The 19,005-nt window shown below is 38.6% G+C and overlaps 1 protein-coding gene across 1 annotated transcript; it reads left to right on the forward strand.

Annotated features, from left to right (window-relative positions):
• Positions 1-17,280: 17,280 nt before the first annotated feature.
• LOC115723903 (uncharacterized) lies at positions 17,281-18,168 on the forward strand. The gene has a single exon (XM_061109199.1). It carries the CDS (start codon positions 17,281-17,283, stop codon positions 18,166-18,168), a length of 888 nt encoding a protein of 295 aa, XP_060965182.1.
• Positions 18,169-19,005: the final 837 nt, after the last annotated feature.

Below are 19,005 nucleotides of genomic sequence, written 5' to 3' on the forward strand. Positions count from 1 at the left end.
TCCGTAAAGGTAATGCCACCAAATCTTCAATGCAAAAACCACCGCGGCCAACTCTAGATCATGAGTTGGGTATCGCTGTTCATAATCCTTTAACTGACGGGAGGCATAAGCGATAACCCGATCGGCTTGCATCAACACACACCCCAAACCCTGTTTGGATGCGTCACAATAAACTACAAACTTTTCATTGTCTGAAGGCAAAGCTAGCACTGGAGTGGTCATTAACCTCTGTTTCAGCTCCTGAAAACTAGCTTCGCACTTGTCTGACCAGACAAACCGTTGATTCTTCTTTGTAAGTTCGGTTAGGGGCATTGAAATTTTAGAGAACCCTTCCACAAACCTACGGTAGTACCCAACTAAACCCAAGAAGCTTCTGATCTCTGTCACTGTCTTCGGTCTCGGCCAATCCCTGACAGATTCGATCTTCCCGGGATCCACCTTGATCCCATCTTTGCTCACAATGTTCCCTAGGAAGGACACCTGAGATAGGCAGAATTCACATTTCTTGAACTTGGCATAAAGTTTGTGTTCCCGAAGCCGTTGCAGTACCATCTGAAGATGTAATTCATGCTCCTCTTCTGATTGAGAGTACACGAGGATGTCGTCGATAAACACAATCACACAGATATCGAGGAAATCCTTGAATACTCTATTCATCAAATCCATAAACGCCGCAGGAGCATTGGTTAGTCCGAACGACATAACCAGGAATTCATAATGTCCATACCTAGTGCGGAAAGCCGTCTTCGGAATGTCCTCCTCTCGGATTCTCAACTGATGATAACCCGAACGGAGATCAATCTTAGAAAAGACCGTCTTCCCCTGAAGTTGATCGAACAAATCATCAATCCTAGGTAATGGATATTTATTCTTCACTATCAGCTTGTTCAATTCTCTGCAGTCGATGCACATCCTCATAGTCCCATCTTCTTCTTGACGAATAAAATCGGGGCTCCCCAAGGTGACACACTGGGCCGAATAAACCCTATGTCAAGCAACCCTTGGAGCTGAATCTTTAACTCCTTAAGTTCAGCTGGAGCCATTCTATATGGGGCTTTGGAAACCGGTTCCACCCCTGGTGCCAAGTCTATCACGAAGTCAATCTCCCGCTGAGGTGGTAACCCTGGAAGTTCTTCGGGAAAAACATCCAAAAATTCCCGAACCACCTTGATGTCCTCTGGCCGAATGGTATCTGGCCGAGTGGTGTCCACCACCACGGCCAGAAACCCTAAGCATCCACCATGCAATAATTCTCTAGCTGACATGGCCGAAATCACCGGGATCCGAGATCCCCGAACTGAACCAACAAACACGAATGGTTCTTCACTCTCCGGTTGGAAGATCACCATCTTCCTTTTGCAATCAATACTCGCCGAATATTTAGATAGGAAATCCATTCCTAAAATAATATCGAATTCCACTAAACTCATCTCTATCAAGTCAGCACTTAACTCTCTACCATCTATCCTGATCGGCATAGACCTAATCCACCTGTTGGAGATAACCAACTCTCCGCCAGGTAATAGGGTTCCAAACCCTGATTCATATCTATCGTACGGTCTATCCAATTTACTAAAGACTCTGGCCGCCACATAAGAATGTGTAGCCCCAGAATCAAACAACACTGAGTAAAGCGAGTTATTAACAGAAAGCTGACCTGTTACAACTGATGGGCTGGCATCTGCATCAGCCTGAGTGATGGCGAACACCCTGGCTGGAGTGGGTATCGCCGGAGTTCTCGGTGCCTCTGAGCGGAGCTGGGGACAGTCCCTCTTGAAGTGTCCGGGCATGCCACAGTGAAAGCATCCCTGACCTTTGCACTCACCCCGATGGTGCCTTTTGCAGCTAGGGCACTCGGGATAGGAGAATCGGGTCTCAGTACCACTGGAACGACTACCTCTATTCTGGTTCCCCCGGAACCTCTTGTTCTGACTCGAGCCACCGGATGCAGTGGATGCTCTTCTCTTCTGGTCCATGGCCGAACCACTACTCCCCCTGCTAAAGCATGATGCAGGAGGGGTAGGAGCCCCGCCACTCGCCGGAGTACTAGCTGACTCCAACATACACCCAACTGCGCCCTCAGCTCGCAGTGCCTTCTCCACCATCTCAGCATAGGTGGTCTTGTCGTCCGTGGTGATCATCAAATCATGCTTAATCTTCGCATTTAACCCATCCAGGTACTTCTCTTTCTTGCTGAAGTCGGTTGGCACTATTCCCGGGGCTAACCTCGCCAACCGGTCGAACTGAGTAGTATACTCGGTCACGCTCATGTTCTCACGCTGGGTCAGGTGAGCGAACTATTTCCTCTTGGCGCTTCTGACAGCCTCATTATAGTATTTGGTGTTGAAGAGTTCCTGAAACCTTTCCCAGGTCATGGTGGTGACGTCGTGAATCTGAGACACCATGTCCCACCAGACCAGAGCGTCCTCCTGGAACTAGAAAGTGGCACACACCACTCTATCATTACCGGTGACACCCATGAAGTTCAGGATTTTGGTGATCACCGTCAGCCACTGTTCGGCCTTCATCACGTCTGGACCTCCCAAGAAAATTGGAGGTGCTTGCTTCCGGAACCGTTCATACAAAGGTTCCAATCTGTTGGCCGCCACAACTAATTCGGCCTGAACAGCAGGGGCTGGTGCCACTGGAACTATTGGCACCGGAACTGCAGGAGCACCCTGTTGTCTCAACCTCAGGATCTCTAAATCTTTTTCCTCTATCCGGGCTTGCATCTCAGCAAACCTATCTTCCCAATTCTGGGCTCCCTGATCGGCTGGGGAAGCCTGGGCAGCCTGTGGCGGGTTCTCATCACCCCGACCACGAGCCCTGCCCCGGGGACCTCTACCTCGGCCCCTAGCTGGCGGGGGAAACTGAGCTCCCTGTCCTTGATTGGACCCCACTGAATTGCCCTAGCTCCTGGTAGTCCGCCTGGCGTCCATCTAGTCAGAACCGCCTGCGAAACCAAGAGTTGGCATATCAGGTCGTATTCAAGGAGAGGTTACTAATGCCGCTTAATTTGGAAATTAAAAACGAAACATGCGCCTATTCTACTATCAAGCTACTAACATGCTTCCTATCAGGCTTTTCTTATTCATAAATAAATAAATAAACTACTAAAGCAATAAAGGCTTACTGAACCGTGGAACGAGCTAACTGCTGATGATGATTGTACATGTCGTGACGATCTTCGGAAGACAACCTGGCGGCTCTGATACCAAATTGTCACACCCTAACTAACATAGGCGTATTACGTGATTTTTAAACATGTTGTGCAGCTCGTTGCTAATCAACGAGGTTTATGGAAAACGTGATTAATTAAAATTTTTGCTTTTTAATTAAACTTGTAAAATATTTATACAAAAGACTCAGGATCCCGATTACAAAATCATTTACAAAAGTTTACTGTTCATACAAAATAATTGTCGCCTAGCGACTAGATACAAAAATAGCCTTGCTGTCCCGAGGATCGTACGCTCCAGGCCTAACCGCCCCGACATGTACAATCTTCATAGGCTCGTTCACAGTCCATCAGCTCTAGCCTTGCCTTTACCTACACATAAACATAGCACTGTGAGTCGACAGACTCAGTAAGAAAAGCATAATAATACTCATACATAAACCCCGGTCATGATCAGACGCCCATACCCCTGATCATAACCCTAACTGCCGTGTCTAACACGATGCGAGTCCCCTAACCGCCGTGTCCAACACGGTGCGAGTTCCGAACGTTCATAGGGACGGTACTATTGACAAGTAACGGACATGATCGGTCGAACCGGTCATACTCATTTCTTGGTCATACTCCAGCCTGTACCGACGTGTTACTGTATCAGCCTGATCGGTCGAACCGGTCATACTCCGGCTGTTGGTCATACTCCAGCCTGTACCGACGTGATACGTCAAATAGTACGGAACCACCAACCTAAGTATCAGCCTAATCGGTCGAACCGGTCATACTGTGGCTGCTGGTCATACTCCAGCCTGTACCGACGTGATACAGTGTCAGCCTAATCGGTCGAAACGGTCATACTCCGGCTGCTGGTCATACTCCAGCCTGTACCGACGTGACACAGTTGGATGGTTCGAAGCCAACATACATATCTAATGTAATCTAACAGGCTTCCTACATGCACGCTAAACATGTAATCTACATATGCATACTGATATACTAATCTTACCTCGGATTCCGAATTCGATGTGCCTTAGGCCAACTCCGACCGGAACTATCTGCGCGGCGGATTACAGGCTCCTAAACCATAAAAATCACAACACTATAAGTGATACGCTAAATCACTTCCCGGGGACTTAAACTAGGAACTAAAAGTTTTCCTATCGATAAAAAGCATGGCAATACCCCAAAAACATAAAAAATCGAGGAAACTAGGGTTCCTGAATTTTCCCCAACCGGTAGACCGGTTGCCCAACCGGAATTCCGGTTCTGGGAAATTTCAGAACCCCATCCGGAATTCCGGATACACAACCGGAATTCCGGTTCCTCGCAGGCGGAACTTCAAAATTTCACACAATGCTCAAATCAACTCCAAATCAAACCAAAACTTCCAGACCTGTTCTATACCTCCCCTAGAACATTTCTAAAGCATCAAATCCACCCAGAATGTACAGAAACGAAAATCACCATTAAAGCCCAAGCTTTGAGTTCTAAACTCAAACTTGGTTAAAATCAACTAGCATGCATCCATTCAGCCTAAATCAACTTAATCAAGCCTAGAATAACCTCTGAAAACAATAGCAATCATCTACAGCACGCAATTAACAGATTGAACACATTTCTTTGAAAATCATAGTTTTTGCATAGGAAATTCATAACTCAAGCAACCTAACTATCATGCATTAATAATAGCTAAAATATCCTCAACTTAACATGCTTAAATCTCAGAAATTAACCACAAACTCACAGCAGCAACAATATCAAATAATCAAGCATGCATTACACCAAACTTTCTTACAACTCAAGAAAACACAAAGAGGAGTTACTAGAGGTCAAACCTTGACTTGGATTACACAAAGAGCTGCTGAAAATCACAAGAATTAAGCAAGAACACCCAGCCCTAGCAGCTCCTAGACTTGGCCGAAAAGAGAGAAAGAGAGAGAGTTTTGAAAATTTTCTATTTTTCTAACTTAGAATTTTTTTGAATAAAATGAGAATAAAAGCTATTACCCCCCATATATTCAGCCAACAATTAGTAAAATAAACACATAATACAACTACTAAAATCACTAGAAGACAAAATAATAATGGGGCAAAAAGACCATTTTGCCCCTCCACACTAAAATCACATAAATAACACTAAAGGGGTATTTTTGGGAAATTCTAAATTCCCGGCCATTCCCAACATTCCCAATGTCTAATAAACCGTCCCAAACTACTAACATACTAATTTGTGATTTTACTGAGCCAAACACCGAGTTCCAAAATACCGGGCACCGAAAATGCAAAAATATGAAAACTACTGAATGACATAGAAATGCATCTCTGAATTCAATAATAGCAGTATAAATAATTATTTAAATAGCTATAAATAATTTTCATAATTAAACGTGATTAACTGCTAATTCCCAAATTAAACTAAGCGGTCTTTAAACGGATAGCTTTGAGCATGGCAACAGGACTAAAAGTTTCCTCATAGTCCACGCCTTCTCTTTGGGTATAACCCTTGGCTACAAGTCTAGCTTTAAAAGTTTTGACTTCGCCTCCAGCTCCTCTTTTCTTCTTGTAAACCCACTTGCATCCTATCGGATGATAGTCATCAGGTGCGTCTACATATTCCCAGACTTTGTTTGTAACGTCCCCGCTTCAAGCCTCCATTGGATCCTTACACCCACGGAATGAATGGCTCTTATACACGAGTACGTCACTTTGGTTGCTTCCTGGATTGATGACTGACCCTACAGACCAACACGAGTGTTTCCAGCGTGCTTTGTCCTCACTCACACGCTTCCTGGGAAAACTTCCAAGGAGGTCACCCATCCTAAAATTGCTCCAAGCCAAGCACGCTTAACTGTAGAGTTCTTTCGAGATGGGCTACCAAAAAACAAGATGCACCTTGTTGACATAGGTAGTACCAATCAATCCATTTAAGCTCTCTTCAACTGTGTAGTCCCATACCTACACAGTCTCAGAATCATCCCACTTTACCTTCCCCAGGCGGTGTGGGATTGCACAGCTTACCCGGTGTTTCCCCTTACGGATCACGGGACTACTGACTGTCACATTGTTATTTTTCATGGAATCTATTTCTGAATCCATGCCGGATGACCATTGTTTTCATTGCGGACTTGCCATTGCCTGTTTATAGGTTAATGGATCATCTTCAATACCGTCACCAACGACCATATTGATTTCACCATCCAAGCCATAACGAGCTGGTTTTGTAGAAACCCTCCCACTACGACGAGGAGCGGTGATCTTCTGAACAGGAACTTTGGTAGTAATTTTCTCAGTTGGTTCGACTGAGGGAGTGGGATAGTCCTCTTCACGAGTGGAAGAGGACGGAACATTGGAAGGATTTATATTTGAAAGCATTTCCTCTAACACTACTTTACTTTGTGATTTGAAATTTTTAATATAGTCATCTTCAAGGAAAGTGGCGTTTATGGAAACAAACACTTTATCATCCTTGCGACTATAAAATAGTCCACCCCTAGTCTCTTTAGAATTACCGACAAACATGCAAACTTCAGTTCGTGACTCAAGTTTGCCGTCTTTCTTTCTTAAGACATGAGCAGGGCACCCCCAGATTCTGTAATGGCGTAAACTAGGTGTACGACCAATCCATAGTTCTAAGGGTGTCTTAGGGATTGATTTAGATGGAACAACATTTAAAATGTCGGTTGCCATCTGAATTGCATATCCCCAGAAGGACGTAGGTAGAGTTGAAAAACTAAGCATGGACCTAACCATTTCCAAAAGCGTGCGATTCCGTCTTTCTGCAACTCTATTTTGCTGTGGAGTGCTAGGGGCGGTTAATTGGGATTCAATTCCAAGTTCAATTAAATGATCTTTGAACTGCATATCCATATATTCTCCACCCCTATCAGTTCGCAAGATCTTTAATGTTTTACCTAATTGGTTTTGAGCCAATGCGTGAAATTCCTGAAACTTTGCAAATGTTTCAGATTTCTTATGCATAAGGTAAATATGTCCATATCTAGAGTAATCGTCAATGAAAGTGACAAAATACTCATAACCACCTCGGGCTTTTACATTCAAAGGTCCGCAGACATCGGAATGCACTAACCCTAGAGGTTGTTTGGCACGCTCTCCCTTTGCAGAGAAAGAACGTTTAGTCATTTTTCCTTCCAGGCAGGACTCGCATATTGGAAGTTCACCTAAGACGATATTTTTCAATGGACCGTCTTTGGTTAGCCTATTGAGTCTATCAAAGCCTATATGACCTAAACGTAAATGCCATAGATATGTTTCATTATCATCATCGATCTTTTGCTTTTTGTGGTTTCTAGGTTTAGCTACTTTAAAAAGTTCGTTATGTAGGGCAAATGGTGTTTCTGGTCTAAGAACATAAAGCCCCTGTTCCATGGATGCAACACAAATCTGAATGTCATTTCGAGAAATGGTAGAACCAGAACTCGAAAAATCTAATTTGTATTGTTGCAATTGTAAGGATGAAACAGAAACCAAGTTTCTACTGAAATTTGGAATGTATAAGACATTGTCTAATTCCAAAATTCTATTTTGAAACTTGAGTTTTGCTTTTCCTCTAGCTCTAACCGAAACTATTTCGCCATTACCAACCTTAAGTTTCAACTCTCCAGATTTCAAATAATTCCCATTCTCAAGCAATTGCAATGAACAACTTACATGGTTTGTAGACCCAGAATCAAGAATCCAAATGGATTTATCATTCTCTAACACACATGATTCGAAGACTAAAGCATCACTGCTTATTCGTTTGTTAATTGTTGTTCTTGCTGGTTCATTTTGTTGTGAAGTATAACTTGAGGAAGTGGAATCACTTTCTCTTATCTTCTCAACTAAGCTTGAAGTAGTAGGATTTATGGAGTTATGAACTATTTGCTCTTCAGAGTGAACAATTCCCGGCCTTACTCGCTTCTGGAATTTAATGTCCATCATGAGCATATGTGAAGTATTACTCTGACAAAGAGTTTATAACTTCAAGTTCAATTGCTAAGATATTAACTAGGAGTGGAATGGGATGAGGGTTATTGGCACTACAACACATCAATAAAACAGAAGTAAGATTTTGGTTCAAATTCATACACAAGTTTAGAAAATAACAAATAATCACATATGTTATAAAAATACTAAATCTAACATAGTTTATTTTCCAAGGTTTCCAACATAATGAAATACAGTGTCTCGGTAGGCGAGAGTCAAAGATAACATTAGTTGAATAGAGTAGTCAGCTCATCTAAAATAAAACCATTTTAGCAACCTTTTATTCGATCAAAATGAGAATCCAACGTTGTCCCGGTAGGCGAGAGTCAAGGTTATTCTCACTTTATGAGCTTTCACCATTGTTTCATGTTTTATGAGTTTATCTCTAAGTAGTCACCGTAGGGGAGAGTCTAATAGAGACGAAAACTCACAAAACACTTATCAAATGAGATCTTACGGTGTTAAAAGTTTTCAACGAATAACCATCCATAGGGGGACGAAGTCTAGCGTCTCGAGGTTATATTGAAAAAATTTAACAATTGTAAGACCAACAATGGAGATCGAATATCTTTTGATTAAAGCTCATTATTTAAAAATATGTATTTTGTATAATCATTTATTCTGTATTATAATAATGAAAAATTACAAATTAAAGTTGGTTTAATTAAAAAATCAACTTTAATTAAATTTCAATTATTATTTAAATTCGAAAAATAAATTCGAATAAAAATGGAACAAATTTGAAAAATATCTTGTTTAAGTTGTTTTAGAAGAATCTAAAAAATTAACTTAAATGTCTTTCAAAATAGATTTAATTAAATTAAAATTAAGTTGTAACCACTTAATTTAAAATATTCCATTTTAAGTTTATATTTGAAAAAAAATATCAACTTAAAAAATATCTAAAGAATCTTAATAACCAATTCCTAAAATTCCTCAACTTAATTTTGAAATTTTAAATCCAAAAGATATTCAGATTTAAGCTGGTTAGTTATAGATAGCTAAATATCAACTTAAATAAGAATACTTAATGAAAAATTTAAATTAAGCTTCAGATTGAATCTAGATGGTTATAATTCTATATTTAATTAAATACAAGAAAATACATATAGTTTAGCTTAGAATAAAAAAATTCTTTAAACTATGGTTTTCTTAAATTAATTTCAAAATAAATGAAATTAATTATGTTGCTAATCAATTTTATTAGGTTAAACTAATTTAATTAACCTAGTACAGTTATTCAAATGAGGCAAATGGGCCTTCACAATTGGGGTTGTTCATGTGAGGGGGTGCTGGGTTCAGTATGTCGTACCCACTTCTATGGCTCCCAACTCTCACACAAGGCCCAAAAGAGAGGAATTTAACCTTAAAATGAACAACTGTTATTAATTGAATAGGCCCAAAACTAAATGGGCCTAAATAAAATCTATCAAAAACTATGATATTTTATTAGCAACAACAACCTATATGCATCTATAATAAAATTAAACACATAGGCTCACACAGGCGCACAATTTGGATGGATCCTATCATGTTGCTAGGTCATACACAGATGAAAGAAGCTTGTAAATATACATGTTACAAATTATTTACTTGACCAAGGGAGCCATGAGTTAAAATCAGATCATTGGATCTGTCAACAAGTTAACCATGGCTATTTGCAATCAAGCAATAATAGGTTTTAAAAACTTACAAAGAAGCTAAAACGCATACTCCTGCAACAAGGTTAGCTGGATAGTTGGATGTAGGATTTATTTAATTTTAAATAAATAATTTCGAAAAATTAATTAAATAAAAAAAATTTATTTTCAAAAAAATATTAAAATAAAATCAAAATTTAAATATTTTCGAAATTAATAAAATAATATTTAAAATTAAACCTACAATTTTGAAAAATTAGGTTTCAACTAACCTAAATATCATTTCAAAAATTTGCTAACTACCTTTTAAAAATTTAATGTTATTTTATAAATTAAATATTCAATAAAAATAAAAAAGATAAATAAATATCTTTTTCAGATTTTATGATTTGATTTAAATAAATAAAATAACAAAATTTAAAAAAGTTAGCAAAATATCTTACTTCTATTTAAAATTACATGATTATAGTTATCTTATTTTAAATTTAAATAAGGTCAAATTATTTAAAAAAAAAAATAATATTTAATTTAAAATTTAAAATCTGACCTTAAATTTAAAAATAAGATAAGATATAATCAAATTTAAAAATAAGATAAGATATAATCAAATTTAAAAATAAGATAGATAATTAAGCAAAAAAGATAGATATTTACTATTTTCAAATTCAAATTACACTAATATCATGAATTAATTTAAAAAAATAATTAATTTAATTATGATATTTAGAATTGAATTAGGAATAGTAAATGTCTAAATACAGAACTACACAAAAAATCGGAAGTTAAATCCATGAAATAGCATAAAAAAACGAAGAAAAACGAAAAAAATGCGAGTTGTACGGACATTATGCATTGCATACTGTCCACGCGCGCAACAGGGAGTGCATGGGCGAGGGAACTCGGCGCAGGAGGCTGCCAGCAGACTCTCCGTGCATGGAAGCTCGGTTTCAGACAAGAAACCATGTCTGAACGCGTGCTGTCCGAAGGTTGCCCTTCGTCCGCGCGCGCGTGTGGTGATGCACGATTCCTGATTTTTTTCGAAACTTCAAAAAATCATAACTAATTCAAATTAAATCGAAATTGAGTTCTGTAAAAAAGTAAATTGCTTAATTTTTTCCATACTATCCAATAAAAATAATTCCAGAAACAGATATTCAATTATTTTTCACGAAAATTCACAAACATCAATCAATCATCAAATAACACATCAAACAATCGTTTTAAGTCCAAATTTCTTGCAAGCAAATCAATTACCATGGTTCTGAGGCCAGTTGTTGGAAATTATTTTACCAAGATCTTAGATCTACTCACAAGTATGTTGATTAACACCCTAAATATGAACTTCTAAAATGATTATGAAATAAACACATATAAAGTATTGGAAACCTTACATTGGGTGCAGCAGAATAATATGACTCCTTCTGTTCAGATCTCTAACCCTTGTATCCTTTCTGTCGCAAAGTATTATCGAGATCTGAACCTGGATCTCTTTCTCTCCTTCTTTAGTGCTGAAACTCCTTCTTGTTGAAAGTCTTTCTTCACGATCTTCCTCAATATGATTGAGGTATCACTTGATGTGTGTGGGCACTACTCTAATCACTAAGTGTTTCGAAATCTCAAGGAAGAAGAGAGAGTGAGAGAAGTGGCGGCCAGGTATAGAGAGAGAAGGCTCAGGTTTTTTTGAATGAAAGTGTAATTTTCCTGAAGCCTTCACTATCTATTTATAGCATTCCACTAGGGTTAGGTTTGAATTATTTGGCATTAAAATAATGAAAATATCAGATGATAAATGCTATAAAAGTGGCTGGCCATGGCAGTATGGATTTGGGCCTCACTTTTTGCAATTTTGCAGTTTTATCATTTCTGCATCTCATTTTCTCAAAAACGCCAATTTTCAAATTCAACCATTTAAATGCCAATTCAAATTATTTCATAACTATAAATAATTATTAAATAATATTTTCATTTATCATATTTATTAATTGCACCATACAAAGTATCATAATTAACAAATATGCCCCTAAAACTCTTTCTTTACAATTTCGCCCTTACTTAGTGAAAAATTCACAAATAGACATAGTCTAATTTGAGAATTATAATTGATTAATCAAAACCAATTATATGAGTCTTACAAGCAATATTATCTCAACTAGTGGGGGGACCATGGGTCTATATAACCGAGCTTCTAATAAGCACATCAAGAACTTATAACCTAAATTCACTGACTTATTAATTCTTCGTTGAATCCACGCATAGAACTTAGAATTGTAATCTCAGTATATAGAATGCTCTATATGTTCCACCATATAGACACATCATTAGTTATCCATTGTTATAATCCTAATTTGATCAATGATCCTCTATATGAATGATCTACACTGTAAAGGGATTAGATTACCGTTACACCCTACAATGTATTTTATCCTTAAAACACTTAACCCCGTATAAATGATATTTCAGCTTATGTGAAATGAGTACTCCACCATTTATTTTCGTTTGGTCAAGCTCGAAGGAGATCATCCTTTACTAACTATTCGCCAGATAGAAGCTATAGATTCCATGTTTATGTTAGCGCTCCCACTCAATTGCACTACCGTGTTCCCAAAATGTACGTATCACTCTGACCTAAAAGTAGGCTTAACTAACAAATCAAAGAACACGAATAGCCTCTTGAGATTAAGCCTAATCATAACAGGATTAAGATCATTTGATCTAAGATCAACTAGGCGATATTGACTTGAATAGATATTACGGTAAGTTTAATAAATCTAAGTCAAAGTTCAATGTCGGTCCCTTCCGATACATACTCCATGCACCCAACCTGAGCTTTACTTTAACCAATGCTCTGGAAAGAACATAGCATTTCTCCAAATGCAAGTAAACTCTGTTGTAGATTATCATATCAGTAAAACCCTGCGTCTGATAAATCTAGGAAACTTTATTCACATAGTCATGTTTACTTTCCAAAGTGTTGACAACACAATAAACAGGATCAAGCATGTGAAAAGGGTTTCAGATGAATTTATAAATCAAATAGACAAGCAATTGATAAGGTGAACCAAAACATACACAAATGAATGAAAAATACTTCTGTTTCTTTATTGATGTTGAATAAAATGGATTACATTGAAAATGAGATTTATTTAGGGCATAAAACCCAACAAAGATATAATTATGCGCTATGATGATGATGTTGATGATCTTTCTGAAATCGACGATAGATGGTGCTTAGTTTGTCGGTTTCTTACCAATATGTCCATTGATTTTCAAGCCATGCAACATAAGATGGCATCTCTATGGCAGCCAGGAAAAGGTATGTATGTGAAAGAATTGGATCCGAATCATTTTCTGTTCCAGTTTTGCCATGATATTGATATTGATAGGGTCATTGAAGGGAGCCCCTGGACCTTTCACCGGGTGCCCTTGGTCTTTGAAAGGTTAAAGCCAGGGGAAAGTCCTAGGCTTGACTCGTTTAATCGTTTGGACTTATGGGTTCAATTACATGAAATGACTTCTGGTTTTATGTCTGCACGGGTTGCTAGAGACGTTGGGAATTACATTGGGACGTTCATTGAATCGAACCCTAGGAATTTTACTGGAGTTTGGAGGGAGTATTTGCGGGTTCGAGTTAAGGTTAATGTTGCTCTGCCCCTGAAGAAGAAAATGCGACTGGAAAAACAGGGGGGAATTCTGCTATGCAGTGTTTAAATACGAAGACCTCCCGACGTTCTACTTCATTTGTAGAATCCTTGGACATTCGGAACGATTTTGTGCACGCCTCTTTGACGTTCCAATGGATCGTATTGAGAAGCCTTTCAGTTTGTTCATGAAGGCGGCCCCAAGAAGAAGACATCATTCTATAGGGACGCAATGGTTGAGAACTGGTGCAGTGTCGAAGTCGGATAACACAGGTGGAACTGGTGGCTCCTCCGCCAGTGGTGGTAGAGGCGGGAATGAACCTGGACATGTTGGGCAGAATCCAGCTAATGCTACAATCTCTCTGCCAATTGGAACAATGAATCCCACGATTCTTGGGATTCGTTTGGTGAGTAATTCGGTCAATAAGAATTTAATCCAATGGGATATGGTGCATGGAAAATCAATACTGATTGATGACAATATTTTGCCACCTGTTACAAGTACACAAAGTCAAACCATGTTGGTTTTGGACAATAAAAGAAGGAGGCCCAACTCTGTTTTGGATTGTAATGGGCCTGGAGACATTTCAGAGGAACAAATGGATTGTACTGGAGTGGAGGACTCAAAAAACTTGTATGGGGCGAGTTCTGTTTCATAGGCCCGCCATTCATCATGAATGTGTTAAGTTGGAATTGTCGTGGGCTTGGGAACCGATGGACTGTTCAATTCCTTAAAGAGATTGTATCTCAAAAGAAACCCGACTTTATTTTTTTATGTGAAACAAAGTGTAACAAAGCTAGAATTGAGTGGCTCAAGAATTATTTGGGCTTTGAAGGAGCTTTTAGTGTGGAGGCCCAGGGTAGTGGTGGTGGACTGGCCTTACAATGGAAGTTTAATGAGTTTGAAAAACTATTGGGCTTCTCCAGTAATTACATTGATTTTTTGGTTGAATCCGATGCAAAATACACCTGGAGGCTAACCGGTTTTTATGGAGAGCCAAACTGCTCTCTTCGTCGGAATTCCTGGGATTTACTGCGATGGTTAGCGAACAATAACACAATTCCTTGGTGTGTTATTGGTGATATCAATAACAGTATCAGTCATGAAGAAAAACGAGGTGGTCAAAGATATCCGAACTGGTTAATAAATGGTTTTAATTCGGCATTGGAGGACTGTGGTCCGGTGGATCTTGAGCTGGTTGGGTACCCGTTTACATGGGAGAAGAGTCAGGGAACTAGGGAATGGGTGGAGGTTAGACTTGACCGTGCTATGGTTACTGATTCTTAGAGCATGAATTTCCCTTCGGCTAAGCTTTCAAATCTGGAAACGACTACTTCAGATCACTCCCCCCTTTTTCTTGAACCAAAAATCGCCCAGGAAGTAGTCTATCAGCCCCGGTTTAGGTTCGAAAATGCCTGGCTTAAGGAGCCTAACTGTTATGAGATTGTCCAGGAAAATTGGAACAATGTTTGCTCGACTGGTTTGGTTGGAAAAATCAGTTCCTGTGCGGTGCATTTATCTAATTAGGGAAAGGAACTCACAAGCAACTTCAAGGTGCGGATCCGTAGTTGCAAGGCAGTGTTCCATTCTTTGAAAAATAAGAGAGATCCTTTCTCTATACAGCAATACCGGGAGGCTAAAAAGAAATTATTTGAAGTTCTTGATCAACGTGAGGTTTTTTGGAAACAGCGTTCAAAGCAATTCTGGTTGAAAAATGGTGATCAAAATAGCCGATACTTTCATGTTGCGGCTTCAAACAGGAAACAGAACAACAACATTCAACATCTAAAAAATGAACAAGGGCAGTTAGTAGACTGGGAGAATGGTTTATCAGGTATAATCTTTGAGTATTATTCATCTCTTTTTACTGTATCCGATGTGGAACTTAATGAAGTTGTTAGTGAAGTTCCTACGATGGTTTCAATGGAGAAAAATCAGGAATTGTTAAAACCGGTTTCTGAGAAGGAGGTCAAGGTGGCGGTGTTTCAAATGCACCCAGATAAAAGTCCGGGGCCAGATGGCATGACACCTGCCTTCTTTCAAAAGTGTTGGCCTATTGTAAAGAAGGAGGTAGTTGAGTCGGTGTGTAGTTTCTTTAGAACTGGCGACTTTGAGGATACTCGTGGGAATGCTCATATCGTTCTCATCCCTAAAAAGAAGAAACCTAACTTGATCACAGACCTGCGGCCTATTGCTTTATGCAATGTAATTTACAAGATCATAACTAAGGTGATGACCAATCGCATGAAGCCGTTTATGGATTCTATCATTTCTGAAGCACATAGTGTGTTTGTTCCTGGCCGCCTTATAACAGACAACATAATGGTTTCCTTCGAAGTTTTGCATTACTTGAAGCGTAAACGGAAAGGGAAAGAAGGCTTTATGACACTAAAGCTGGACATGAGTAAGGCATATGACTGTATCGAGTGGCGTTTTCTAGAGGCCATGTTTTTTAAGCTTGGGTTTGATTCGGTTTGGGTTTGTTTGATCCTTAAATGTGTTTCATCTGCTAAGTACACGATGGTACATGGTAGTAGAGAAGTTGGTCCTATTCTTCCTACTAGGGGTATCTGTCAGGGTGATCCATTGTCTCCTTATCTTTTCATTCTTTGTGCGGAAGGACCTTCAGCTATTATTCACAAGTATGAGTTGAGGGGTTTGATTCATGGATGCAAGGTTGCTAACGGTGCGCCTAGGGCGTCTCATATGTTGTTTGTGGATGATATCTATCTCTATTGCAAGGCCATTGAAAGGGAAGCCAGAAGCATCCAGGAACTGCTTCAAAAGTTTGAGATGGCATCGGGTCAGAAGGTAAATTTCAACAAGTCATCAGTTTTTTTCAGCTCCAACACTGACATGGGCTCTCGATCTCTAATCTGTCAACTGCTTAATATGCAACCCGCGGATGAGGGAAGTTTTTACTTGGGGCTGCTAAGTACAATGGGGAGGAATAAATCTGCTTTACTTAGTTTTTTGAGAGAAAGAGTGAGGAAAAGACTTCAGAATTGGGAGGGGAAGCTACTATCAAGAGCGGGAAAGGAAATTCTTATTAAGTCGGTGGCTCAGTCTCTTCCTAGTTATGCTATGAGTGTGTTCCTGCTTCCGCTTGAGTTCTCTCGTGACATTGAGCAACTGATGACAAGTTTCTGGTGGCAATCATCTAACAAAACAAGTAAAGGCATTCATTGGATGTCTTAGGATAGACTAAGTCGATCCAAGAGGAGAGGAGGTATGGGTTTAAACTTGAGGGACTTCAACTTAGCTCTTTTGGGTAAACAAGGTTGGCGGCTCCTAACTTGGGGTAACTCTCTTGCTAGCCGTGTGTTTAAAGCAAGGTACTATCCCCATGGTTCTTTTTTGGATGCCTCTCTAGGTAATAATCCTAGTTTTATTTGGAGAAGTATTATGGAAGCCCAAAAACTTGTTAAAATGGGGACCCGTTGGTGTGTTGGTGATGGGAGACTTATCAATGTTTTATCACAACCATGGCTCCCCTACCCTGAGCACCCGTATGTGACATCATCATACTCGGCCCTTCAAACAGCTATGGTTGGTAACCTAATGAGGGTAGATGGGGGCGGTTGGGATGTGGAAATCCTCAACGACTTATTTGATGAGCGTGATCGTGATTTGATACTCAACATTCCAACTAATCTTACTCAAACATGTGATCACTTTGTTTGGTCTTGTGAGATTTCGGGTTTGTATAGTGTCAAAAGTGCTTATAATCTCATTCAGAAGCAACGCGGGGAGTGGGATGATTCAGAAAGTTTTTTGTTTTAGAAGAAACTTTGGAGTTTAAAAGTTCCTCCAAAAGTTAAGAATTTACTCTAGAGGGCGGGTATGGCTTGTCTTCCAACATTGACACAACTGAAGACTAAGCACGTGGATGTCTCCTCTCTTTGCCCCCTCTGTCATAGTGCGGATGAGACTATTGTGCACTGCCTGATTACTTGTCAGATAGTTCAACTGGTATGGAACAGAGTGGGAATTGGAACAAGTTGCTCAACAGGTAGATCTTTTCTCAATTGGTGTATGGATTGTTTTAAGGTGTCGGATATCGAGCAGAAATGCTTGTTGGTCACTCTTTGTTGGGCAATTCGGGGAGCACGAAATGATCTTGTTTGGAATGGCAAAAGTTTTTCGGCTGACAATATTATTGTGTACGTAAAAGGTTACCTTGATCAATGGAGAAATGCTCAGAACTCTAGATTAGAGTCGTCGGGCTCTGGTTCACAGACATGTCACGGTACTGAGTGTTGGACAGTTCCACCGATCAATAGAATCAAGGTCAATGTGGATGCATCAATCTTTGAAGGAAGCCGCAACTTTGGAATTGGTTTTGTTGCTAGAGATGATAAAGGGCTTTTCATGGAGGGAGGCTCTTTGCTCAAACAAGGTGTCATTCAACCTGTTGTTGTCGAGGCCTTAGGGGTCAAAGAGGTCCTCAGCTGGATCAAAGAGAAAGGGTGGACAGGTGTGCATGTGGAGACTGATTGCCTCAATGTGACTCAAGCTTTACGAAGTGCTATTAATATGAGATCTTTGTTTGGTAACATTATTAAAGATTATAAAGCTTTATTAAGTGATTTGTCTAATGTTTCTGTTTATTTTGTGAAACGGTCAGCAAATAGGGTTGCTCATAGCTTTGCTAGAGTGGCTAATTTATACCCTGGTCATCGTTTCAGTTTGGAGTCTGTTCCAACTGATTTGTTACCTCTTTTAAGGTAGCAGAATTTAATGGTTAATAAAGATGATTTTTCCATTCAAAAAAAAAGTTTCTTCTTAGCCTCTTAAGTATTGTGGATTTTAGTGGATGAAATTTTAATATTTAGTATAAGAATTTTGGCATTAGTAATAAAGCTATTTTTTGTTGGAAAGTGAGTGTAATCACATGCAGCAGTTAATAAGGTCAATTGATTTCTCTTAACCATTGTTTTAGTTAATAATGTTTGGGCATTCATAGTGGGAGGACGTTATTATTTGCTTACGTGTCACAATAATTATTTAAGTAACGTTAAAATTGTAATTAGTTTTCTTATCAAGTATATTAATGTAAAAATTCCTAAAAGAATATCACGTGTCGATAAATTATTAGTCCAAATTATACTTTTAATTTAAAATAATTTAAAATAAAAAAAACTATATAAATTGTTTTTCATTAAAAATTCAACATGTTGACAAATTATTAGTCTAAATCATATTTTTCATACATTGTATTACTTTAAATTTATTAGTCTAAATCAACGTGTATTACATACATACATTATAGTGTTTTTTTTTAAGGGAAATTACCTCATATAGTATTTTTTAACTTTTTTTTTTTTCAAATTTACAGTTTGTGTTGCTCCAGTATTTCGTTGCTATAAGTATTTCTGTGTAAAATTCCGTAAAAATACAAAAAAAATATATATATATATTGAAGTGTAAAAATGAAAAAACCCATTTTTTAAAAATCTTTCAAAACCTTAAGCCATGAATAAGTCAATAATTTTTTTTATTATTTTAAAAAATATAACATATGTATTTATATTTTATGCAATAAACATAATTGTCCTTTAAATTTAG

Source organism: Cannabis sativa, chromosome 2, assembly GCF_029168945.1.
Source record: "Cannabis sativa cultivar Pink pepper isolate KNU-18-1 chromosome 2, ASM2916894v1, whole genome shotgun sequence".
NCBI classification, from domain to species: Eukaryota; Viridiplantae; Streptophyta; class Magnoliopsida; order Rosales; family Cannabaceae; genus Cannabis; species Cannabis sativa.